General features: G+C 48.5%; 1 protein-coding gene across 5 annotated transcripts in view; it reads left to right on the plus strand.

Moving 5' to 3' along the window:
* SGMS1 (sphingomyelin synthase 1) overlaps positions 1 to 26729 on the plus strand; it is an 84909-nt gene that overhangs the window by 50566 nt on the left and 7614 nt on the right. For 4 of the 5 annotated variants that reach the window (XM_039388076.1, XM_027711122.2, XM_039388078.1 and 1 more), the window contains 2 exons: positions 917 to 1160; positions 21748 to 22571. In XM_039388076.1, coding sequence (XP_039244010.1) covers positions 21964 to 22571 — 608 coding nt within the window. In that variant the 5' untranslated portion in view covers positions 917 to 1160; positions 21748 to 21963. Of the gene's footprint in view, positions 1 to 916; positions 1161 to 2207; positions 2299 to 21747; positions 22572 to 26729 lie in introns of all 5 variants that reach the window. The other variant, XM_039388079.1, reaches the window with a different exon arrangement.

Here is a 26729-nt window from a genome sequence, read left to right on the forward strand (position 1 = left end):
TGTGGAGTGGGATCAGGCTGCTCCCCACACCTCTGACTTCACTCCTGGACAGGATCTGTGTTGTGTACAGCGGCCAGCGGGTCCGTGCAGTCCTTGCTCCCATGTGAGCTGCTGGAAGACACCCTGCCAGCGCTGCTCATCCCATCAGTCTTTCCAACGTGGGACTCAGTCTACTCTGTGTTGTGGTTTTGTCCTAAATTACACAAAGTCCCTGCTGTCCCAAGGCAGGGGCCAGCAGATATCCTCTGCTCCCTCCCATATTCCCTGGGATGCTCGGCACCGTCCTCTCCCGCTGTATCTGTGTGCAGGACATGCTGGCTGCCTCAGCCCTCCGTGCTTCCAGCCCTTGCTGTGTTTTTTGGGATAGGAGCTGGATACTGGTGATGCTGCTGGTGACAGCAGTGGGATGTAGCCAAAAATTTGGTTGGAAGCTCAGGGAAATTCGTTGGTTTCCTTTTAGTGTGGTGAAATACAACCTTTTTTTTTTTTTTTTCCTCTGTTGTCATGGAGGATTTTTTGGTTTTAGGGTAGGACTTAACATCTGGTATTTATATATATATTAGGAAAACGAATCCTTCCTCCCTGCCCTGGCACTTTCAGCTTCACAGTGTCACCCTGAGCCTTTCAAAAGCAGCCCTGATTCGAGGCGTTCCTTGCGCGCGTTAGGGACTGACAGACCTGAATTTATAGGATAAATCTCCCCCCGTTTTAGGGTGTTAGTTGCTGGTAGAACCCAGTGCTGCTGGGAGGTGTTGCACCAGCTGGAAACTGCAGCCCTGTGGCCGTGCTGGCCCTCCCAACCTCCTCCTCCTCCTCCTGCTGCTGTCCCTGCTGACGCACAGGGGTGATGGCCAAGGGGGGAGTTGGCTCCGTCGCCTCCAGTGCACCGCTCACCTCTCCCGCTTTCCCTTTCCAGGCTCTTCCCGGGAGAGAAGCTCTGACGAAGCCCGGCCGCGGGGAAGTCGAAAGGCAACTTTTAATGTTTTGATGCGAAGGAAGTTGGGCGAGCTCCTCCTCGGGTGAGATCCCGGGCTCCGGGACGCGTCGGCTCCAAGAGGCTTCTCCGCGTCTCCCTCTGGTCCCGCCGGGAGCGCCGTGTCTGGCTGGCAGCTGGGAACAGGAGAAGTTGGCTGCTGTTTTCCGCCGCCTGATTTCCACCAGTGAGTAGCTCTCCGGTCTGGATGATCCCGTTTTAGTTAAAAGGCGTGTTCGGCTGCTGCTGGAGGGCCGGGGGCTGTGTTTTGGGAGCAGAAGGACTTGGATACAGTAAGATCTACAAAGTGGCTTTTGGGGACTCTTGGTTGGGTGTTTTTGGTTTTGTTTTGTTTTGTTTTGTTTTTTCTTAAAGTGACAGTTAAGCTTAAGAGACAAACCAGTCTCTTGTTTGCTGCTTGGGTTTAGTCTTAGTTTTTAGTTTAGCTTGGGGTTTTTTTTTAAAACTGGGACAGCAGTGAGTACCCCTGTGTTGTCCCCCTGAATTGTGTTCAGAGTCAGGCAGTGAGGGTTTATGAAACAGTAAGAGCAAGAAGGTGTTTTAGACTTTCTGTGAGGTTTTACAGCAGCTGTACTGAGGCAGTGCCGTGTGACTGTGCCTGCCTGCCCTGTGTGTCACCCGCTGCCCAAAAACCTGAATGCTTTGGTTCTAGAGGAGGGTGGCCCTGGGTGTGGAGAAGAGCCCAGTGAGTCACGGGGAAACCACAGAAATCCTCTTGGTGAGCTGAAGGTGCTGCAGCAAGAGGGAACAGCACTTTATCCCCAAGCTGTGCCTTGGATATGCAGCAGTCTTTGCATGGGCTGTGATCCTATTTGTGTGTTTCGGGCACAGCCGCCTTTCCTTCTCATCCTAAACCTCTTTGGAACACAATGCTTTAATCTGGAAGCTTTCTAATAGATTTATAGTGATAAGGAACTAAACAAACTGCCTGTAGTAGCTCACCTTTGTGTGTATTTTTGACACTTATATTTGTGTATATGCACACGCACAAGAGCTACTCCAGGCGTTGGTTTTCAGTCTGTCTGTGCGTATATGGGCACGTGTGTCTATAAAAAAATGGTTTTGTAAAGCAGGATGGGGTAAGCAGGCTTAGAGGAGGATGAATTTCTTCCTGCTCTGCCTCCTTCATTTGTGAGTTGATTTGGTTATGCAGACAAAGGCAGGAAAGCAAACCATAACAAAACCTCTCTTATCCAAACTAATCTGCTTACAGCACCGTCAGGTAAATCATTAACCCACGGACCGGGTGCTTGGAAAAGCTGCTAAAGAGGTTTCTTGCCCCTGAAACTCCTGTTTTCCAGGAGGTAAGAAGTGAAATTACTTGCAGGTCTTGGTTTCGCGTGTGGGTGTTTGCTGCTGCTCTGGTTTCTGTACTGGTTTAATAAAGTCGTGTTGTCCGGTGGATTAATGATGGGAGAGGACTTGCTCCCTGGGTTATTTTTCCTGAGAGAGCAGCTCCAGCTAAGGCAAAGGGGAAACACAGCATTTACTTACCTGTAAATACTGTAACTCATTAATGAAACTTCATTTTAAATGGATTTATGGCTGATGGAGTGTTTTTACTCCACAGCTTTGTTTCCTTGGATCCTGTGATTCAAATCTGACCTGGGAAGGTTTGCTGTGGGTCTCGCTGTGCTCAGTTCCACACCAGCCTTCCGTTTTGGCTGACTTTTGTTTCTGTAGGCACGTAAGAAATGGATTTCCCTGTGGTATTTGAGTACTTAGAGTCTGTAGAGTCCTGTCTGCGTTCACTTCGCTCTTTGATCGATCGTGTTTGCAGTGAGTCTATTCCATGCGAGTAACTTGAACTATAGAAAACACGTAGCACATGGAGAACAGCAGAAGTAACTTCATTTGTGATGTTTGCAGCCCTTGCCTGAACAAAAGAAAAAGGGCTCAAGAAGGGCTTAAGCTTGTTCTAGGTGCCCACGTCCAGGAGCATGACTCAAAACTTCCAGCTGACCTCCGAGCTCCCTGAATCAGCGGTGCGGTTGTGCCTTGCCCTCCCCAAGCTGTGTCTGTTTAGGTGCCAAGCTCTCAGCCTGGCTGTCTTATCCAAAGGTGTGCCTGCTGTCCTACAAGACTTTCAGGCGTCTCCTGATGGTCCTAATATAGAGACCTTTGAGAGCAGAGCTCAGAAAGCTGGACCTCACTTTAAAGAAAACCTCAGCCCCCAAAGCTGCTTGGTGCGGCTCCGCACGGCTCAGCGCCCTGCACAGCCTGTGATCCATGTGCCCTGTGCTTTCCAGCCGCCTGGGAAAGCTCCAAACTGCTCTTGCTGCTCAGGAAAGTGCCCTTTTTGCTTGGTTAACTTTACAGCCTGGCTGCACATTAGCTTTTTAAAGCTGAGCTTTTTAAAGCTGTTCTACCACGTGAGGGTCTGCCGTGTGTCTGGGTTACACCTCATACCAAGTCCTTGGGGGAGGAGATATCCAGACCTGGAGGAGAAGGTGAATCCAGACCTTTCCCCAAGAGGTGTGAGTTTGTGGAAGCAGGTCTCTGCCCTCAGGACACCCCAGCAAGTGCTCTCAAGTGCTGTTTCAGGTGGTAAATGCTGGCTTGCAGAAGGCAGGGTGGTCCCTCCTTCTCTGACCTGAGCAGCCAAGCCCACGCTCTGAATCTTTGTTTAAGCCTCTCTCCTTTGAGATTTTAGGGACAGGACATGCTGATTGGGATCTCAGCCAGTTTAGTTGAGCCAGGAGAGCGATGGACCTTTGGGCAACCAGGTTGCCACACCGTGTGTTCAGTAAGAGCTGCTGTGGCCACAGAGGACGGGGAGAAGGGAGACAGCCCCGTTCCCTCTCCGCTACCTTGGGAGTGTCTCTGCTCCCACTGGTGCACTTGCCTCTGGCCTGGGGATGACTTTATGCCAGGAAAACTGGCCCGATGGAGCTCTCTGTCTCCAGCTGTCTGCATGGCAGAGAAGGTGGGGGGGAGTGGCTCTGGTTGAAAATAGAAAAGCAGATTAGGAAATTCGAGGTATAGTTTCAACGCACGGCCGAGCTGCTCTGACAACTCACTGCTGCCATCGAAAGGGGAAGGACTCGCTCCTGCCTGCGTGCCTGCCTGCAGAAAACCAGGAAAACAGCAGCTTTTCCTCCCAGGCACAGGAGAGGAGGGTGGGGATATGAGGCAGGAAGGAGGGGATGCCTCTGGGAAACTCTGCTGGCACAGGTGACAGAGTCCAGGTGTGCTGGAGCTGAGTCCAGGTGAGCGGCGCGAAAGCTTCCCGTCGGAAAGGTCGGGCTTGAAATCCCAGCTGTGCTCAGCTGAGCTACTTCGGGTTAGCCCCCTCCAAGCTAAGGACAAAGCCTTAAGGAGATTTACTTTGCTGCTTGAATTTTTCATGTTCATATTTTATGGGGAGGGTTCTACTTGGGGGAAAAAACCCCACAGCAAGTGCTGGGGGCGTAATTTCGCTTCCTGAATGCGAATGTGCTGCTCGGTTGTAACGTTACACTCTGGTAAGAGACTTTATTTTGCAATAAGTGTGTGAAGTGTCAGGAGAAAGAGTCAACAGACAAGCCAAGGGTAAATATCTTGTGCTTTAGAAGTTGTGAGCTTTTTAAGTGTTGGGTTTAGGAAGTGGCCACTGTACAGTGTTTTGTCAGCAGCTCTTCCGAGTTTATCACTATTCCTTGTGCTTATCGCTGGTCCTTGTAACTTTGGATGTATTTTCTGTTGCCTTCCCTAAAATAAGGACAAAATCCAGTTGGGAAAACCATTCTTTTCTTTGCTGAAGTGTTTCTTTCCTGCTGCCCTTTTTTTTTTTTGTCTTTGGTTTCAGTTCGTTTTTATTTGCTTTCTCTTTGTTTTTAACTCTTTGTCAGCCTCGAGAGCAGTGTGAGTTGTCCTGCTGCTCCTGTTGTTGTAGCACTCCCAGCCACATACCAATAACCAGTGATCCATCCTGTTCAGTGTTTGGAAAGAAATATCCAGGGGGATTTCAGATATCCTGGATCTATCATCAGCATAACTAAAGAACATTGAGCTATGTAATATTTAGTTCAGAAAACCTGTAACAGCACTTCTCCTGGGCAGATAACCTGAAGACAAACAGCACTTATTATTCTTTTCAAGGGGCTGTGGATATAAGCTATAGATAAAAACCTATCCAGAGCTCAGTGGAATTTAGTATCAGGTCAAGTTTTACCTTTACCTGGAATGAGTCTGTCTTATAAAAGTGAGCTTAAGAATTGAAGTTACTCTTTGAGCCTCTGGACAGGAATCCTGAAGACAAGCAGGTGGTTTTATTCAGTTAAGTTTCCAAATACTTCAGCATGATTTCTCATGGATTACTGGGCTGCTTTTCATAACCAGGAATAAAAATTCATTGGTCCCAGTGATATATATATATATATATGTAAAAACACTGTTTCATTGGTCCCAGTGATAAATACTGTTTTCTTGTAAATTTGAGATCAACTTCAGCAGTCAAGCAGATTTTTCACAAAGAAGAATGGACGTGGACTGTTACAGTTTATTAACTTTTTGAAACCAAGAAGCTGAACCCAGTTGACTCCAATTTGTTTGTATTGGAGAAGCTGATGCTTTGGGATTGTTGATTTACCAAGCATCAGGGCTGAGGGGGATTTAGTAGGAAGGCAATCAGCTAGTGAGTTTTGGTGCAACTTTGATTTCGGTTTCTTAGACTTCCCAGCTCTTTGGGTTTCTTCCTTATTGTTTTTAAGTCCTTTGGTGTTTTGAAATTTTCCCTTTTAATCTCAGCCACCTGCTCTGCTTTGGTTTATCTGTTTTAAACTGGTCACACCCCACCTAAATCCTGGCATTGTTCAGCTCTCCTTAACGTGTTTGGATGTTGTACGTAGGTTTAAAGCAACAAATAAGAACAACCCCAGGCACCAGCACAGGCTGGACCTGCTGGAGAAGGACCTGGGGGTCCTGGTGGGCAACCAGCTGTCCCTGCCCAGCCGTGTGTCCTGGGGACAGGGAGGGCAGTGGGATCCTGGGGGGCAGCAGGGCAGGGAGGGGATCCTGCCCCTCTGGCCAGCCCTGGGCAGGCACATCTGCAGGGCTGGGCCCAGCTCGGGCTCCTCAGCACAGCAGGGCCAGGGAGCTCCTGGAGCGGGGCCAGCGCAGGCTGCGGAGATGCCCAAGGGATGGAGCAGCTCTGGGAGCAGCAAAGGCTGAGGGAGCTGGGGCTGTTCAGCCTCCAGAGCAGAGCCTGAGAGGGGCCCTCAGCCATGTCTGGAGGGGCTGCAGGGAGGGGGCAGAGGATGGAGCAGGCTCTGCTCGGGGGGGCCCAGCAATGGCCCAGGAGGAACGGGCAGGAACTGATGGCCAGGAAGTTGCAGCTGGACAGGAGGAAGAACTTGTTGGTTGGGCAGTGCCCCAGCCCTGAAGAGAGAGCAGAGAGGGGGTGGAGTGTCCTCCCTGGGGCTATTCCAGAGCTGTCTGGACACACTCCTGTGCCCTGTGCTCTGGGCTGGCCCTGCTGGAGCAGGGAGGTGGCACCAGATCCCCACTGTGGTCCCTTCCAGCCTGACCCAGTCTGGGATCCTGTGATGTGACCTGGGCAAGCCTTGAGAAACTTCAATTTGTGTTAGTACAGTTGCAGAGAGGGAGTGGAGAGGGGCTTCAGGTGGGGAGGGCATCTCTAGTCCTGGGAAACTTGAAGCTGTGAGAGGTGAATTCCTGTTGCAAAAGCCAAATGAGAAATGAAAACAATTTTCTGCTGTGTAGGTTTGTCTCTGTGGTTCTCCTTGCAGTTTCAGGAAACAGAAGTGGTGCAACTATTTGCTGGGAACAGAGGAGTGGAGAAGCAGTGGGAACAGGATTTTAGGGGAGTGAAGAAGCCCTCCTGGGGAGGTCAGAGTGAACCCTCATAGCCCAGCAGAACAGTTTGATTTCTGAGCCGCTCAGTTTACATCACCGACTCTCTGCCAAACCATATATATTTGAAATGATAACAGTGTAACCATCTGGCAAAGGGTCTATTTGCAAACACTTTTCCCGGTGTGCGGTGGCCTGGCTTTTGCAAGTTGTGAGGGAAAGGTGGGAAAAGAATTGATCCGGTAATTCAGGGTTATTTAAGCTAAAAGCACTTGGGTACTGAATTAGATTTATCTGGGAGAAAAGTATCCTGGGCTCAGGCTTTTGTTGATGTTTAATGTTCTGTGACGCTCTGCCCAGGCATAATTGAGCCATCAGCACATCCAGGAGCGAGGGGTTTATTTTGAGTGATTGCAGAGCCCGCTGTGACTTTGATTTCACTGCAGCCTGAGCTAATTGATGAACAGGGCCATCATTTATTTGCAGTTCTCGGGATCCTTTCAGACTGATTCTCCTTCTTTTCAAAACTCTTGGAAGGGGAGGAGGCTGAGGAGGCTGCCAGCACTGCCGGCCGTCCATCACAGAGTTATCTAAAATAACTGACTACATAACTAACTATAACTAATATAACTAACTATAACTATCTAAAATAACCCTCAGGGGGTGCTTTGGCACTGCCCTGGTTTGAGCAGCCTCTCCACTTTCTCCTAAGCCTGGTGAACATGAATCTGGAGGGTCTGGCACGTGGGACAGGAACAAGACCCAGAGCAAGGGGGAAAGGAGGGAGGAAAGAGTGGATGCTTCGAAGATGGAAAGAAAAATAAGGAAGAAAAAAGCCAGGGGGAACAAACACCCCTGCTGGTTTTTGTTTGGGTCTCAGTTTGAGATGAATACTCCTGAGTTTTCTTCCTGATTTCTTTTTTCTTCCTGATTTTGTTAGATTCCAGCCTGATACAGTTTGTCACCACGCTCTGCTGATGAATCATGGGGCTGCATCAATAAATCCAGTTTTATGCAGAGCTTTGGAACAGGGAGGAAGTCCTGTCTTATAAGTACCTTTGAAAATAGGGAAGCAGAAGTTGCCCAGAGAAGCTGTGGCTGCCCCATCCCTGGAAGTGCTCAAGGCCGGGTTGGGCTGGGCTTGGAGCAACCTGGGCTAGTGGAAGGTGTCCCTGCTCATGGCAGGAGGGTGGAATTAGCTGGTTCCCAATTTTCAAGGTGGAAGGTGGTTTTCAACTAGATACAGTTGTCCTGACTGAGCTTTGAGGTCGTTGTCTGAAAGCTGCTGTGCCTTTTGAATCCAAGGGTGCAAATACAAGAAAAGCAAGATGCTGTGCATTGTAAAAAGGGGTGTTATTTGTCAGTCCACTGCCTGAAATAAAAAATATAAAGAAAAAGGAGATGGCAGTGCTTAGGGGCAAGTCTTCCTTAGGTAGCTATTAATCTTCCCAAGGGAAATTTGCCAAAGCAATAATTGTAACTGCTAACACTTGAAATAGTAAAGACATTGTGTTTGTGCCTGGCAAAGGGCTGGAAAACAGATACAGCAATGAGTTTTAATAGTGCAGTTCATAACTTCTGTCATGGCTTCAGGCAGGTTCACAGAGAACTCTGACAGAAGCAGCATTTTGACCATTCTGGCTTAATTTGCAGTGAGTGTCCATAGAGGTGAGGAGGCCCTGGCACAGGTTGCCCAGAGAAGCTGTGGCTGCCCCTGGATCCCTGGAAGTGTCCAAGGCCAGGTTGGAGCAACCTGGGCTAGTGGGAGGTGTCCCTGCCCATGGCAGGGGGTGGAATGAGATGAGCTTTGAGGTCCCTTCCAACCCAAACCATTCTGGGATTCTGTGCCCTGCCATCCCATTGCAAGTGCTCTGTTGGGTGGAGAACCACCCCAAAACCAGCTGATGTTTGTCTCCAGGGCTGGATTCTGCCTTTCTCCCATTTGGCCTGACTAAATAATACATGAACCAAAGCAGTGTAGATCACAAAAGCAGATATAAATGCAACACTTTTTCATATCAGACTTCCTTGCCTGTTAAGTGACCCCAAATTCTGTGCCCTCTGTTAGGGGACATGAGTCCCCTTGTCCTCGATGATTTATGCAGCACCTACAATAACAGGGCCTGTTGCTTACGGACATGTGTGCATTCATATTTTATGTCTCTGCCTGCCCTTCATGTTTTATTTAATGAAGAGTGTAAGGAAATTGGTTACTTGGCAAAACCTGGCTTTTAGTGAGCTGAGGAGATGCAGGTTGCCTGATTTTTTTGGACTGGCGCTGTGTCCCTCCCTGGGGGCTGTCCCACCCTTTCTCAGGAGCTTTCTAAATGTTGATCCTTCCTCGTGGCTCTTCCAGAAAGCAGAGAGAGCCCTGCTGTTGGAAACCTGTCTCCTGCACATCCCCTTCAGGAGGGTAAGAAATCCCCAAACCAGATGGGAATGTGATATCCTTGTGCTGTCTGAGACTGTGGCTCTTCTGGGCTGAGATCAACGGTGTTCCCATTAAATCTGAGCTTACATGCTGCCATGTGTGGCATGTCTTGCTTTTCACACCAATCCAGACCAGCACAAGTTTTGAAATTAATTCCAGTCCCTGCATTGTTTCACTGATGATGTGAAATAAGACCTAGAATGAGACTCTTTTTGTCAGTGCTGTTGTGGTGCCACGTAGGGTGAGCTGCATATTTCATCAGGATATCTGCCAGTACTTTTATCCCCTCACCCACATGAAATATTTGTGAATTTAGGTTATTTTCAGACCCAGTGAAAAGGTTTTTAAATGCCTGAGGATAGATAATTTCTATTTCTTTTTAAAAGAGAACTTCATGTGTGTGTATGTTCTGTGCAATCTCTGGTAGCCCCACCCTTACCCCTAAAACCCACATTACCAAAAAAAAAAAAGACCTCAACAAACCCCAAACTCAGACTTCTGTGACTGTTTAATATCTTCTGGTGTGAACTTTATAGTATTTGATCTTCTTGTTTCCAGAATAGTACTTTCATTTTTCCCATCAGTAGTCATTTCAGACAGCTCTGTTACTTGCAGGAGCAACACTGGCATTTTTGGAGGACTCATAATGAATTTTCATGATCTTTCTACATGGAAGATTTAATTTTTTAGGGCCTCTTATTAAAATGTCGTATTTTCTCGGATTTAGAAGATCTTGGAGACGTTCTTAGGATTTACCTGTAAAATGCTTGTCAGAGCACTGCTCAAGGATAGTCCTGTAGAGCAAGTCTGACCACAGAATGAGTAGGTAAAGCAGCAGCTATGGCAAGTTGGCCTTATTTGTTTGGTACTCCTAAAATATCCTGGTTACTGATGTACTCAGGAGGCCTACATATGTTTCCCAGATCTTGAGGGAATGCTGTGTAGTCATGGAGCCTGTCAGGAGTGACTGGATGGGGTCTTACCAGCTCACAGAATCCCAGAATGGTTTGGGCTGGAAGGGACCTCAAAGCTCATCCCATTCCAACCCCTGCCATGGGCAGGGACACCTTCCACTAGCCCAGGTTGCTCCAAGCCCCATCCAACCTGACCTTGGGCACTTCCAGGGATCCAGGGGCAGCCACAGCTTCCCTGGGCAACCTGTGCCAGGGCCTCCCCCCCTCACAGGGAAGGATTTCTTCCCAAAATCCAATCTAAATGCCCAAATGGCTTTCTGGGGTGCTGTAACATCCAAACCCCTCCTGCTCGGAGGAGCCTTTGCCCAGCAGAAACATCAGCGGAATTGTCATTCCCATCTTTTGTTTGCTTACACGGGTACACAGCAGGGATAATTCATCCTGCTGGACATCCCTTGGGAACATGTCTCCTGAGTATTTAGCTACGGGAAGGGCTTATTCCCAGCGAGCCTCCTGCATCTCGCTGCTGAAGGGCGATGTAAAGGAGCATCGCGCTCTCCTGCGTGGCTGCTGCTTCCTTATCTACTTTGCCTTTCCCCTTTTAGCTTCAGCCTCAGCAGCTTTATCCAATTCTCTTGCCATCTCCCATCCTTCCCCACCAGTCAGCAGAGCCATGACTTCATGGCCAGCACTGATCCATCTGGGAGAGGAGGCAGGTCAGCGTTGGGCTATTTTCGAGCGGCACCTCATCGGCGTCCCTGCCTTGCTCTCCTTAATACCCTGCTAATCTGAGCTTCACCCATCTGCTTGCAGAAAGCTACGTGACTGCAGATTTAAATCTTTCCTCCTCTCTATCCCTCTCTTCTGGTTCACACTTAACAGCCACAAATAATGAGAAATACTTAAGCCACATGCCTCTTGAGCTGGTTGGTCATGCGGTGCTTCTGCCACACAAGGGACGGAGGTTTATTTGTTTGGGTTCCTCTTTCTGTGGCTGGAAGGAGAACTGTGCCACTGGGTTCCTGCAGTTCTCTCTGCTGTAACAGGCACCTCCTTATTGCAGTTAACTGTTTGTGTAACAGCAGCCATGAAACCCAGCCTTGTTTTTGCAGGCAGGAGCTCAGCAATCATCCCAAAGCGACAGGCACCCCTTAGTCAATTAAATGGTTAATTCCCATGTCGACTTCCCAGGCTGGAATGCTGATTTTTTAAAATTGTTTTTCCAAGGCTGGAAGTGGCTTCTCAATCTCTAAGCCAACTGAAATTATCTAAGCAGTTGGAGGTGTTTGCAGTGAGCAGCGTGTGGCTGGTTCCCTGCAGGGAGCTGCGCTTGTTACGTGCTCCATAAAGGACCCGTGGCCGTGGACACTTCCATGGGGTGGATCAAGGGAATGACATGAGGTGCTACAAGCTGTAAATTCCTCCTGCCTAATGTGCAGCTTAATGAAGGGAAGCACAGATTCTGAGGAGTGCATCAGCCAGTTTGTAGTGTAACGCTCGGTTTGCCTTCCTTTAGTTAAAAGAAGATGTTCAGACTGGTAAGTGAAGTTTGCTGGAGGCTGTGCCCTCATGCTGTGTCAGCTGGACATCCCTCTATCCCTTCTGTGGCAGGAGAAGAGGTATTGCATGACCAACTGTCTCAGGAGGCATCTGATTTAAGTATTTTTAATTATTTCTGGTTGTGAAGGGTGAACAAACTGCTGCCTGAGCTTTGCTCTGCGTTTGGAGTCGCTTTGCAGCAGTTTTCTGGGCTGTGGGAAGGAGTGGATGACAGCATTCCCTGGGGGGGGTGTTGTAAGGGGAAATACTGTTCTTGTTTAAAGTTGACAGAGGGCAGGGTTAGATGGGATAGTGGGAAGAAATTCTTCCCTGGGAGGGTGGTGAGGCCCTGGCACAGGTTGCCCAGAGAAGCTGTGGCTGCCCCTGGATCCCTGGAAGTGTCCAAGGCCAGGTTGGATGGGGCTTGGAGCAACCTGGGCTAGTGGGAGGTGTCCCTGCTCATGGCAGGGGGTGGAATAAGATGAGCTTTAAGGTCCCTTCCAACCCAAACCATTCTGTGATTGTGATTCTATCTTTAACTGTAGCTTAAATTCCGTGGCGTGAGCACCAGCTGGTCGGACTTACCCAGTACCTGCAGCTGAGATTCTCTTGTTTGGCTGGAATTGCAGGTTACTTTCTGAACTGATTTGATTGATGTGTTCAAATCCTACCAGTTCAGCATGTGACTCTGTTACACAGCCAGCCAGTCTTTCATGTTCAGCGTGCCAGCTAGTGGAGGCCCTGCCTGCAGGAGAAGGGATGGCTGAGAGCCCCCGTGCCGGAGATTGTCCCTGGGATCCTAACTGGGTGGCTGATGGACATCTCCATAAAGATCTTGGGACAGTGTGACACAGACACATCTCCTATGCCTCGAGTGTGTCACTAGAAAAAAAATTTAGAGGTAATTGGGTGTGTCTGCAGGAGGAACTTACTTCTGAGGCTTTGAAGTGGTTATTGAAATATTCATAATTTCCAGAACAGTTAGATAGCAAGATCAGAGTTTCTTGTCTTTCCTTATTTCTCCTTATTTGTGAGTGTAATTGATCATAACGTTGAGCTGAGAGGAATGTTAAAAACATATTTTGCAGACTTTGAACACACTGGAAATGACTTCAAGTGATTCTGCTCGTGGCTTGTGTCACCCATACCTGGTAATACACACGGTCAGTGTGGAACCAAGCACGTTTCCCGTGTTGTTTTGTGATCTTAGAGTATGTATCAATTAAAAATGTTAGGAATGCCTCATGTTTCAGGGAGAACACTTGTGTGTATCTGTTCCTTGGTGGTGCAGTGCCCAGTTGTTGTCAGCAGCAAGATTTAAGCAGGATTTGCTGGTGTCACAGGCTCATCGGTGGCGGGGACGTCACATCTGACGTAGATGGGGAGCAGCTGAGTGGGAATAGTCAGTGGCTCTATAATCTGGGGCCTGATACAGAGATAAAACTACTTGTCAGCACTGGGGGAAGGAATATCTTGGGTTTCTGGAGTCCAAATTCTGAAATTTGGAGCTTGTGGCAGCATCAAAGCGTCGCCTTCGGCGGCGGCATCAGCAGTCCCAAAACACCAGGCTACAACCACAAAGTTACCTATAAAAGGCAAAAAAAGGGGACCTTAGAGTAGGGAGCAGAGTTGTTTGGCCTTCTCCTTCTGGCCCTCTTGCTGTCGAGGAAGGAGCTCCTGGATGGCTGCACTGGGGAGGGGGAGGGTTCGTGTCTCCAGCCGCGGTGGATTTTGCTGGAGCGCGTTTTTGCCGTCGGGGCCAACGGTGGCAGATCTCCAGTGCAAACACAGGGATTTGGCACCCGTGTGATGGGGAGGAAGGAAGGTGGCTGGAGTTTGGCAAAGTGAGGGGATTTTTCCCCGCTTGGAGCATTAACCACAGAAGGGAAGATGCCAGGGCAGCCCATCTGCATTGTCAGGAGGTCTGGCTCGAGTCAGACGAATTCCCATCGTGTGGATTGTACGCCTGTAATGTGTTGGCAGTCGAAGTTGTTTGGGGTTGGTTTTCTTTTTTCGCTTTTTCTGTCCTTTCCTGGGTTTCTAATTTTTCTAGACCAGCTCTGCAATAAGAGTCTTCCTCTCCTTCATGCAGATGTATTTCAGAGACATATTTGATTTACAGTACAACTCTGAAGAGGTTATTGCTGGAGAGAGGAGGACTGTTCAATGCTCAAAAATTTGGACTATTTGCACCAGAAATAATCTTGACTATTTGTGATGTGCCTTTCAAACCAGGCTCACTGTGTGTTACGTGAAGCTAAATTAATAAAGACAAACACAGGGTTTGTTTTGTTTTCCAAGAGGAACAGCATTGAACATGAATAATATTGATGGTCTTTTGGGTGGGTTTATGAATAGTAACAGCTGAAATGCAGAGGACAGCATCATGCATGAGGATCTATAGATATTTATATTACAGTTCTTGAGGCTTGGAGTCTTTTTGATCTGGGTCTGATGTGTTGGGCTTCAAAAGTAGGGTATTTGAAATAAAATATTTATATTGCTAATGAAATATGGAAATATTATTCTAGGCTGAGATTCATAGTGTGTAAACTTAGTTTTCTTCTCCTTTACTTGTAACTCTGGGAAAGACTGTTTGGAGGAAGCAACTGTTGTGGTCTGGCTACTGCCTAATACATATCCAGTAACAAACCCAAATTTTAAAAACTATGACAAATATTTGATTTAAACCTTCAGTGAGGCTCTGTTTTCGCTGTGGTTTCTGCCAGCTTTCCTTTTCCTAGTCTGCATGGCTGGCTTGGAAAATTATGCTGGAGTCTGCATTTTAGAGCCATGTTACCATCAGTCACAAGACTCTTCTCAGTTTCCTTGAGCGTAACTTCCCTTCCTGTTTCCATTACTTTTTTTTATTTTAAATTTGTGCTACCACTTACATTCCCAGAGGTTCACCACAAATATGACTTTCTAACAATAAACAACTTCCAGGTAGTCACTGTAGGTAAAAAAACCTCAGAAAACCCCCCCAAGCACCTGCACCGAGTTAAAATACGGAACACGTCGCAGACATATAATCTCTCCTTATTTTCCTGTTTCCATCCTGTAGCGGGAAAAAAACCCTGCTTTTTCTGCCCTTTTTTTTTTTTTTTGAGCTTAATTTGTTTTCCTTTGGAGATCTCTTGCTGTTTGTGTATAAATGTAAGGAGGTTTGGGTAGTCTCGAGAGGAAGGCAAATACCGCTCCGTGCTCTTCAGTAACGGCGTTAGCTCGGAGGTTGCACGAGGACACGGGGCTCTGTTTCCAGCTCTTCCCTATCTCTGGCTGACCCAGATCCTCAGGCATCACACGGATGTGTGTTTGGCTGTGTTGGAGACGGCGGCCAAAGCTTGCTGCTGCCTGAGCACGGAGCCCGGGAACGCTCAGGGTTGCTCCAGTCCAGGACCCAGACGGGCAAGGTTTGAGCGCGGCGCGAGTGGTGGTGCCCGAGGGGGGTTTTCTTTGTGACCAGGAGGGTGAGGGGAGGTTGATCTTGCTGTAGAAAGCTGCTGGAGAGAAAAAAATCCTGGTGTCTAAGCAGATTACTCAAAATCAGAGTGGTTTGGGTTGGAAGGAACCTTGGAGTTCTCATCCCACCCCCTGCCATGGGCAGGGACACCTCCCACTAGCCCAGGTTGCTCCAAGCCCCGTCCAACCTGGCCTTGGACACTTCCAGGGATCCAGGGGCAGCCACAGCTTCTCTGGGCAACCTGTGCCAGGGCCTCCCCACCCTCACAGGGAAGATTTTTCCTCATGTCCCATCTTGCCTCATGTTTAAGGATTTGTGATGGTCTGTTAATATTTTCACGCACCCCTTTGCGTTTGGGGGCGGAATGTGGAAGGTGGGTTTCTTGTTGCAGCTGTTGAAAAATAAGCTGGTATCGGTCCCACTTGTGCTGCAGGTGATAAATTACTTCAGGATTGAGCCATTAGGATTGTGGAATGGAGTACAGGAGGAGATGAGTGCTTGGGTTACCCCTGCCCTGGGCAGAAAGGCCATGGCTGTGCCCCTGGGTGCCGGCATGGGCTCTGGGCCTGGTGCCTGGCTCTCTCTCCCCCATTTGAGGAGACTTCCCAGTGTGAAATAATTGTTTGGAACTTAAACTGGAGGCGGGCCCTGCCCTCCCCACCCCATCCTTTCCATCCCCATATCACTGGAAGCAGGATTTCCGTACTATGAAAACAAAAGCCCTGCTTAGCAACTGCTCCTGGTTGGGTGAAGCCTCCTATGAGTGTTTGCTGGTTTCCATCACTACTTCCAACCACAAGGAGAAAGGGAGAGGAAGAAGGCTGAGCAGAGATATGTAGGGCTTCCAATCATAGAATCACAGAATGGTTTGGGTTGGAAGAACCTTAGAGATCATGTCATTCCAACCCCTTCCATGGGTAGGGACACCTTCCACCAGACCAGGTAACTCCAAGCTCCAGTGGGGCAAAGGGGCAGAACCACCTCCCTCGAATTCCTGAAGAAGCAAAGGGATGAGGCTTCATCAGGTTTGGAGGAAGAAGGGGTCTGGATCACCATGCACATCCCCGTAGACACTTCTGTGATGGAAATACTCCCTGGTGGTGGTTCCCATCTGGAGATGAGCTGTTTGGTTATTCAAATGTGCTACAAGTCCTCTTATTTTTAAATCCTCGCTGCTGAACTCTGGGCTTGGGTTATGAGCTGTTAAACCGAGATCTCGGCCCGTGAGTGGATTTTTCTTTTTATTAAATTAGGATAGGAAATACATGCTGAGAGTTCTTTTCCTTCTTGGTATAAAGTAATTTGGAAAAAAATGGGCTGCTCGGGGATTTATGTAGTATACAGGCAGGGTTGGTTTTTTTTTTCTCTCTGAAGCTACATAAGTAGCTGCTCAGGGTATGTGGGTGTTGCTTTGCATATTGATCCCAGCCTCTCTTTTCGTAGTAGTAACTCCACTTGCTCTGACTTGGTGTCCTCAGGACAATGTTTTCCATCTGGGGATGACCTTGGTAACCTTTCCTGGAGCTCTGTGTGACTCACGAGCCCACCTGTGCTTCGATTTTATACTTACAGCTGTTATATATTTGCATGTGTTTGTATTTACAGTACGAAATCAGCTTTCCTGGCACGCTTTAGAGTGCCAGCAGTCCCTTGTAAGGGGTGATTGATCCTGGTTTGGTGGCAAGGCTGCCCTGGAGAGAGGGAAACATTGCTTGAGAGCTCATTAGTGCTGTCCAGCACATAATTTGCGGCAGGCATCGCCCTTTCCTCACACACTGGTGTGCAGAGGTGCTTGTCCAGGACAGGACGTCCAGTTATTGAGGTGTCAGTGTTATTGTTGGTGATGATAAAATGCCTGTAGGGGAGGTGACTGTAGCAGTGACTCAGACCCTGCTGTTACAGTTTTTGTGCTGTAAAAAGGCAGGACAAGAGCCCCTGTGTAACTCCTGCTCACCAGTGGGGTTGGGGAATTCCCTCGTGGGTTGGTTTATAAAGCATTAAGTCCTCCAATCCTTACAGCACTTGGATTTCTCCTGGTTATTTGTGTGCACCTGTAATCAGTGTAAATCTCAGGGTCTGTTTTCCAAACACAAAAGGTCACTGTTGTGTCTCCCATCTGTGCCTATCCCTGGACCTTGCTCATTTGAACTCTGTTGTTCGCTGGTGGTGGGATCATCTCAACTTTCCTGGGGTGTTTGGGAAGGGCACTCAGGGTTGCAAGTGAAACACACCCACTGCCTCTGGAAGGACTGGAAAATCTCCCTGGCTCCTGGTGAGGAGCTGCTGAAATGGCTGAGGATTTTACTGATTTCTATAGTGACTGTTGCCTTGGCAGCAAAGCTTAGAGAGTAAAAGGAAGGCGTGATTTGATTTGGGAGGACTTTGGTTCTCTTCAGTCGAGTTTCAAAGTGTTTAAGGAGGAGTTTGGAGGTGGGCAGACTGGTTTTGGGGGTCTTTTTTTTGCTGCTGAATGTGTTTTTCTCTTATCAGTGTTAATTGCAAGACTTAATGCTTTTTGCTTGCAAGAACACCCCAAACCTGGGTCTTGTTCTCAGCCCCTTCCAGGGCCTAAAGGGGCTCCAGGAGGGCTGGAGAGGGGCTGGGACAAGGGATGGAGAGACAGGACAAAGGGGAATGGCTTCCCAGTGCCAGAGGGCAGGGATAGATGGGATACTGGGTAAGAATTGTTCCCTGTGAGGGTGGGGAGGCCCTGCACAGGTTGCCCAGAGAAACTGTGGCTGCCCCTGGATCCCTGGGAGTGTCCAAGGCCAGGTTGGAGGGACTTGGAGCAACCTGGGCTAGTGGGAGGTGTCCCTGCCCATGGCAGAGGGGTGGAACAAGATGATGTCTAAGGTCCCTTCCAACCCAAACCATTCCATGATTCTAAGTGTGGAGGTGTAACCAGCTGATGACTTTGTGGCTCATTATCTCACCCTTTAACCAATGAGTTGGTCGCTCCCACACTCAGCCCTTGTGCCCAACAGCACCTCTGCAAAGCAGTGCAAAAGAGAACAGGTCTTCCAAGGTTGTGTATAGTTAGTGCCCTCTCAAATCCTTGTTCCAGCTGCCGTGGTCACGGGGTTAGAACCACAGACGTGCAGATTGAAGTGGTGGTGGCAATTACTCCTGGTGGTTTGAGTTAGCACTTGAGTGTTTGCTGGGAACAGGGGGGGGAAAAGGTCATGTAAACAGGAGGAGGTGGGGCCTGGAGCCCTTGATGAGGTTGTTTCATCCTGCTGGGTCTTGTGCCGGGTATTTTGAGATACCGGTTTTACACGGCATCATTATCATAGTGCAGTTGGCATTATTGTGGTAATCACATTGTTATTTATAATTCCTTAATGAAGCAGCTCTGCTGCAGATGGAGGGAGTGTTTCAGTGACCTGGCCCAGCTTAAAGAGCTCATGTCAGAGCTGGGGAGGCTTGTGTGTGCCCATCCTTGTAGGATGGAGCTGAGCCCGTGGATGTGGCCTGGCAGCAGCCGATGCTGGTCCTCACCTTTTGTGGAGAGGATGAGACCTTTTGTGGCAACAGGGGGGTCAGTGAGGGTTGTTAGTCTCCTGTACAGTTTCTGCAAACCTTACCTGATCAAGCTGTCACAGATACACCATAGGGAACAAGGAATTTTTAATGTGACAAGCTGGAAGGTGTTCGTAAAGAAGCTTTTTCGCCTGTTCCTCCTCCATTAGACAGGCTGTGAAACAGAGGCTTGAGTGGTAGGTGATGTTAGAAATTCTAGTTGGTTTTCCTCATTTTAACTCTCAATGAAAACAACTCCGTGGCCTGTGTCTGTGTATTGTCTTTCCTCTGAGCCTTCCTCCCGTGAGTATCAGTTACTCTGCTTTTACAAAAGGTGCTTGATAGTGATTTACACGCTGGTGGTGTGAGAGCAGCGGGCTGGGATTGCACCTGGCTCGTGCTCCCAGAAATGTCAGCCCTGAGGACTGAAATTTTTGCTCAGTAGCTCCTTGGTGAACCCCTCACCATCCTCTTCCATCCATCCAGCACGAGGTGGGCTTGGATGTCTGTGCCTCTGCCTGTGTGATGGGATTTCTTGTTTTTAAGACTCTTAGGAGATAGATTTATGTTTCATAATCCATGAAGTTACAGAAGTTGGAGTCAAGCAGTCTTTATTCTTTGTGTGGTACCTAAAATAGCATCGCTGGTGGTGAGTTTAAAGCACAGTCCCCAAGTGCCACATCCACACATCTTTTAATGCCACCAGGGCTGGTGACACCACCAGGGCTGGACAAGCCTTTCAGTGAAGACATTTTTCCTACTGTCCAGTCCAAACCTTTCCTGCCTGTTGAGATGTAGTTTGAAGGTTGGCTACAGGCTCCTAAGCAGTGATGAATGGAGCCCTTGGCCCTGTATCTTTGGGATTGTGAGTCCTTAAGAATGTCGTCAGGGAGTGGGCAGAAAGCCGGTTTGTTGGGAGGATAATGGTTCAGGGCTTGCCTGGAAACTGGGATTCAGTCACTCCAGTGTTTGAAGTTGAAAAGGTTTAATGTTGCCCCCCCTCGTGGTGTACACAGGGTGCTCTGACAGCCCAAGCCAGGCTGGGTTTGTAACACAGAACTTGGAGAGGCAGCGGTGGAGCCGTGGAACAGCATGAGAAACTGAGGCCCTGCTGCAGACTAGGAGCCCAGGTGTTGTAACAGCATTAAAAAATAAATAACTTAGGTTTTAACAGCATAGTAAGGCATCATCCTTGGAAACAAGAAGCCTGTGGAGAAGTCTGTTAGGATTAGTTGGGAATTTTTGTGCCCTGGGATACCTCAAGTACAGTGAGCACACAGAGATGGGCACAGTGGAGAGCTGAGCTGCTCTCCTTCAGTGCCAGCCTTGTAGGAGCTTCTAATGTGGGTTACCATGCATAATTCAGTCCTATTTCCATGTTCAGAGCTCTGTAACTAAATACTGATTTGCTAAACACAACTTGAATAATGAAGCAATCTGTGGCTGAAAGCCTTCTTGGTACTGAGGGGAAAAAAGGAAAGAAAATAGAGCTGCATCTTCCCTTCTGTTTTAAAACAACACAGATATTCACAAGGTGGAAGAGTCATAGTCATCTCCATCCCTGGTTTGCTCCACGGATTTAAATATGTCCCAGCAAGGGAGAGGTGCCCTATTCAAAGTACTGCCAGTCCTTCCTCTAGAGCTCTTTTCTTTTCTCAACCATCATGGTTCATTCCAGGGAAAAACAGATTGAAAACTGCACCCTGTGTTTCCTGCTGAGTTCAGAGGCAACAGGTCAAAAAACACATTGGTGTGCAGTGTGGTCATGTTTGTACAGGAGTAAAGCTCTGTATCTGTTCTGAACCACCTCACCTCCAATCTTGCCAGTAGAGTAAATTATTTTGGTTTTTTCAGTCGCAGCTTTGCTCCCTGCAATGAAACACAAACACTTGGTAGCCTGTAAGAGGCTAAAAATATTCTTGAAGCTGATAAAGGCTCGATGTGACTTTTCAAAATACATTTTTTTTCCCCATGCTGTTACTTTCTTTCTCACACGTGGTCTGTGGGATGGCAGGTTGGAGACAGGGGGTTCACTGGTCTCTTCTCTTTGCTCTGGGGAGGACCAGTTTTTGTTGGTTGGTTGAATAAATGTCTCAGACGTGGGGGTTTGCTGGTGGTGGTCACTGCCTCTTTTACTGCTTGTGCCTCAAAAATTCAGGAAGTAACATCTGTTTTCCTGTACCTTTTGTATTGGAAGTGACCAGCTTTTCTAAGCTATTTTTGTAATTCACTGGGTGCAGAAGTTTCTTACCTAGTTCGTCTTTTCTTTTAAAGTTTTATTTTCCTCCTGGTTCCTTTTTTTAGCTGATAGAAAACAATTCTTTGAATTGTAGCACTATACCATGGAAACAGTAAAATCTACCTCAAAGAGCTGCTAAACACCTGCAAACCTAAATGCTTTATTTTTGGGCTAATCTGTTTGGACACTGATTTTCCTGCTGGTGTTTTGGCCCAGAGAGTAGATCCTTGCATCATTTTTGGGTGTGGGTGACCTGGTACATTAGATGTGGCACCTGGAAGTGTTCAAGGCCAGGTTGGACAGGGCTTGGAGCAAACCTGGTCTAGGGGAAGGTGTCCCTGCCCATGGCAGTGGGTGGGAATGAGATGGTCTCTAAGGTCCTTTCCAGCCCAAACCATTCTGGGATTTTGTGGTTTTTGCCTTGCAGAACAAAAACCAGGCTTCATGTTCAATCACTAGTGGAAAACATTGCATTAAGGTACCGGTCTGTGAGGGGGAGAAAAGGCTTCTGACATGAATAATACTGAACATTCCCTCTGTAGATCCTTAAATCCATGAGTATGAGGATTGTAAGTTTGGATGCTGGTTATGGACCAGAACTGCATAGCAATGGAAAATGCAACAACTACAGAGCAGGCAGGAGTCTTCCCACAGCTGCAAAGTGGTGTTAAAGCTCTTAAGGAATCAGCAGCAAAGCTGGGAAGGACAGTGCTGTGTGTCCAAGGCTGGAGCTCAGATGAGTTGGTCTTTTCCATGCAGAATCGAGGTGTTCTTCTGCAGGAATTTTGTCTTTGTCCCTGCACTGCAAACAAAACGCTGTCCTAACGAGTGCTTTTGGGTGTTTCCCCTCCCCAGGAAGAAGAATGCCAACACGAATATGAAGTGAAGTGACTCCTATGCTCTGCCACGGCGCCCGGATGCTCCTGTGGGCGGGTTAGAGACGGGCACCCGCCTCCGGCCAGATCCTGGGACAGGATGAAGCCAAGGAGGAGCTTCCCAGCGCTCTGGAGTGGCAGTGAGCGCTGCCCCCTGTGAGATCCATGCCAGACCGTGCCCCGGCTGCCTGGCGAGATGAAAGAGGTGGTGCTGTGGTCGCCCGAGGAGGTGACCGGCTGGCTGATGGAGAATGCGGTGCCCGAGTACTGCGAGCCCCTGAGGGGCTTCACCGGGCGGGACCTCATCAACCTGACGGAGGAGGACTTTAAGAGGACGCCTCTGTCCCGGGTGTCTTCCGACAGCGGCCAGCGGCTTTTGCACATGATCGAGACTTTGAAAATGGCTCACCACATGGAGGCTCACAAGAACGGCCACGCCAACGGGCACGTCCGCGGCGGCGGCGAGAACGGCTTCGGCAGCAAGGCGAAGCTCAACGGGGTGCCAAACGGGTTCAAGAAGGAGATGATAAAGATCCCCATGCCAGAGCCGGAGCGCTCGCAGTACCCCATGGAGTGGGGCAAGACTTTCCTGGCTTTTATTTATGCACTTTCTTGTTTCGTCTTTACCACAGTGACTATCTCAGTCGTCCATGAACGAGTGCCTCCCAAGGAGGTGCAGCCTCCCCTCCCAGATGCATTTTTTGATCGCTTTGATCGGGTGCAATGGGCTTTTTCTATTTGTGAAATCAACGGCATGATCCTTGTAGGACTGTGGTTTGTTCAGTGGCTGCTCTTAAAGTACAAGTAAGTAAAACCTTCAGAAAACTGAGTGCTTCTGACAGCTTTTGGAGGGGAGGGGCTGGTTTACATCCAAGTGAAGTGAAGCTTCTTGTGATCTTCTGATTTGGGTTTCCAAAACTGAAATAGGTACCGTGCAGTGCGAGCTGCCTGTGCAAAAGGCAGAAGTTCGATCCAACTGTTCCCTAAGAAACTAAACAATACCCCTGGTTGTGCTTGTCTGCACAACCAACTGCAGCCCTTTTTATGTGGAACTGGGTGAAATATGTTCTGAACTCAGTTGCTTGTTCTGTTTGTTTAGAAGGAGCACGGGTCACACTGTTGTGAGGGCAGCTGCGAACCAGGACCCGAGGGAACAGCTGGAGCTGTGCCAGGGCAGGCTCAGGTTGGATCTCAGGGAAAGGTTCTTCCCCCAGAGGGTGGTTGGCACTGACCAGGCTCCCCAGGGCAGTGGGCACAGCCCCAAGGCTGCCAGAGCTCCAGGAGGGTTTGGACAACGCTCTGAGGGTCAGGGCCAGGAGTTTAACTTGATTATAGTATGGATCCCTTCCAGCTGTGTATATTCTGTGATTCAGTGTCTCTGTGCCTTGCCTGACCTAAAGCCCTACCCTAAAACTCCTGCACAAAAGCAGCAGGTGGGGGATTAGCCTGTGCACCTGAATATTGCTGCGTGAGAAAAGCATTGAGGTGTCTTCTCTTCTTGCCGTTGGGTGGGGCAGGTAACATCAAACACGAGGGATGTCCAACAGCTAATCATAAAATAAGCAAAAGCCTAGATCTGCACTGAATTTGGAAGGTCTCAGTGCTTGTCCCAGCCTCTTGCTCATACTGGTCACAGTTGCAAGGGTGAATTTGCCTTGCAGTGGAATATTAACCTGCCACTTCCCCTCCTCAGAGAGCACGTGGATGTTTAATGCAAGTTATTTATAGAGCTGGAAATGCACACCTTGGGCTGCCTGACCACGAGTGTCTGATGTAAACCCTCGTGCTAAATGAAGTGTTCAAAGTCAGGCAGGTTAAGCAGTAAGAGATGGCATAACACCTTTCCTTTCCACAGCCAGGCACCAGCACAGCCCCACAGTTGCCCAGAGGGGCTTCTCTTCTTTTCTCCTCTGCTAATACATCTCATTCTCTACCTGTTCACTGACTTTTTGGTGACTTCTATGTAGAAAACTGAAGAAGGAACATAATTTGGGCCCCACCATGTGAAATACAAGATCCTTTGGTTCACGGGGCTTGGGAATGGCCTTAGAATTAAAGATTTCCCTTTTTGAAAGAAATAAAGGCAGTGGCCAGTGAATCACTTGCCCTTGTAATGGAGCAAAACATTAAAACTTAAACACAAGCAGGTGGTTCACCCACTTAATGAGGTGCAGATGGCTTAAAAGGAGAGAATTTTTAGCCTGGGGCAGGATGTGTGACACAGCTGTGGGTTCCTGTAGGAATGGGGCAGATTAATCCACGAGACTGAGGTGATGGTTTATTCATCTTTATTTTATCAGGTAAAATTTTAAACTGTTATACACTTGTAAGAGCTCCTGGAAGGGAAGTTGTAGCTTCAGTACCACTCTCCTGTTGGTGGGTGCATTAATTCCTTGAGGTCTCTGAGCAAAGCCGAGGGAAACACCTGGAGAAGGTGATGTGGGATCGCCCTCAAGAAAGAGGTGTGGGGTTAATGGGTGGTGTGAGGGATCAGACACCCTGTGAGGGAGCTGAGCAGAGCCTTTAGGGGAAGAACACCGGAATTCTTGAGGTCCATGGAGGTTTTGTAGCAGTGAGATGTGGGTTGGGTTTGATGGTAAGGTGCATATGTTGGTATCATTGACAGATGTGAAGGTTCCCCCCCCCACCCCGTCCCCACTTGCTTTAGTGTGTTCCTTTTCACCTGCCTTATAGAGACACAGAATGGTTTGGGTTGGAAGGGACCTTAAAGATCATCCCATTCCAACCTCCTGCCATGGGAAGCCCCTTTTAGGGGGCTTTTTCTGGTGTTAGGGGAAGGTGTCAGGGAGTCACAGAGCTTTCCATCCCCAGTATCAGCCCTGGAATAGCTGATCAGTGGTGGTCAGTGTGTGGAGTGGTCACACAATGCTCTGTGACACCATTTAATGCATCGTGACACCAAAAATCTTCTATCCATGAGCAAAGGTATTGAAGTCTGAGAAGCCCAAGCTGTGGCTAAGCAGCATGAGGGGAAGAACAGGAGAGATGCTCCCAGGAACAGGAGGTGGCTTTGGATGGTGAACCACCAAATGGGTGGTGATTTGGGGCTACAGAAAGAGCTGAATCACTTCTGTGGTGTGGGTTATCACTTCCCTTTGACACTTAAGTCAAGATCAAGGGGAGGGCATTAGGCCAGATGGACCTTCCTCACTTCCCTGGCCTCTGTTGGGTCAGGGTTAAGCTTTGCCCCCCTCTGATGTGAAGGTCAGATGTGCAGCCCTGGCTGCTGGGCAGGATGAGACCTGGCTGCTCCCCTGCTCAGGTGACAGACACCAGTCAGAGGTGTCTCCCCTGCAAGCTCAGGGTCACTGGTGAAGCAGCAGCTTTGTGACCTGTGAGTTGAATTGCAACCAGTGGCTGGGTCGAACCTTTCAGGCAGCTTCAGTTTCAGGCTTTTGAAAACACTGTTCTTTGCCAAGCAGTGAAACTCCTGTTGTTTATCCCACCAGATCCATTATTTGCTGATAGTGATTTCATCCAAGCTGAGCCTGCTGTTCTCTCAAGCCACGAAGAAGGACAACAGAGATGTGTCATTCATGATACTCATCACTTAGGTTCTCCTCCTTCAGTCCAGGGATTGCTTGATCCTGTGGGATATGCCCTCCATGTCTCCTCTGTGGGACTGCAGAACTGGGGCCAAATTGTGGGGGGGTGTTGGGTGTGTATGTGCAGCTAACCAGGGGTTCCCACGGCCCCTGGGACAGGCACAGGGTGCCCAGAGAAGCTGTGGCTGCCCCATCCCTGGAAGTGCCCAAGGCCAGGTTGGAGCACCCTGGGCTAGTGAGAGGTTCCCCTGCCCGTGGCAGGGGGATGGAACAAGATGTTCTTTAAGGTGCCTTCCAACCCCAACCATTCTGTGATCCCATGATTCTGAGGCTGTCCCTGGCAGGGAGTTGGGCTGGTTTGTGCCCAGGGATCAGGAGCAGGACGGGGTGTGCAGGTCTGGGCTGGGCACTCACCACCACGGGCAGCCCCAGGAGTCCAGCCCGGCTGCTGAGGCAGAACAAGCCTCTCTGGGAAGCATTCCCAGATGTTCTGGGAGAAGTACAGCATTGGATTTTGGCCATGCTTGACATCTGATTCGCTCATGGGACTGAAAAAGCAGCGTGTGCACTGGTGAGGTCTGGAGAGTTGGAGCAGAGTTGTCTGGGCCGGTAATCGCTGGCTCTAAATCACACACGCACACAAATCCTCTGAGGAAGGGGAAATATGAGGCTTTTTACATTTATTTTTTTTATATGTATTACAGTACAGAGCACTCTCACATTTCCCCAAGCTGAAATATGCCAAATCCATCTAAATTGAATGGGTTTGTGGGTAATTTTAATTAAAAAGAGAAGTTCAGTGTTCGATAAAATGCTGCCACTTTTTCAGGCTCTTAAAATATGGTGCTGCTCAGTCTTTAATCCCCAAGCCCCCTGTTTGCCTTTATGGTTATAAAGAAAGAAGCAGATTCAGGTAGTAAAAGCCAGGCACAAGTGTGAGACCTTCACTGGATCACCCTTCCAGGAGAAAAATTCTGCAGAGGAGAAAACCTGTCCCAACAGCTTGGTGCCTTCCATGCTTAAATTTCAGTCTGTGGAGCTACATTAATAACTGTGATTTTTAATTCTAGTCTTTGTCCATGTTTACATCAGAGGAAAGAAGAAAAAAGGTGGAATACTGTGTTAGAGCAGTGAGCACTCCAGTGCAAAATGTGTTTACCCTGTAAGAGTTGATGCTTTTCTGATAAATCAAGGCTCTCAAGTTGTTATTAATCTGGCACTGCAAAGTCATCCTCCTCCAAGAGTGGAGCTCTCCAGTTTAATAACTCTGCCAAAAGCTATTAAAAATTAAAAAGATGGCCAATTTTGAGTTTTGAAAGAGCTCAGCTTGATAGGAATACTATTTTTTTAAAAAGTGAACACAATAGCAGCAAAGGAATTGCAGTGCCTGAAGGGA

Source organism: Pipra filicauda, unplaced genomic scaffold (genome assembly GCF_003945595.2).
Source record: "Pipra filicauda isolate LSUMZ 115617 unplaced genomic scaffold, ASM394559v2 scaffold606_size451818_pilon, whole genome shotgun sequence".
NCBI lineage: Eukaryota > Metazoa > Chordata > Aves > Passeriformes > Pipridae > Pipra > Pipra filicauda.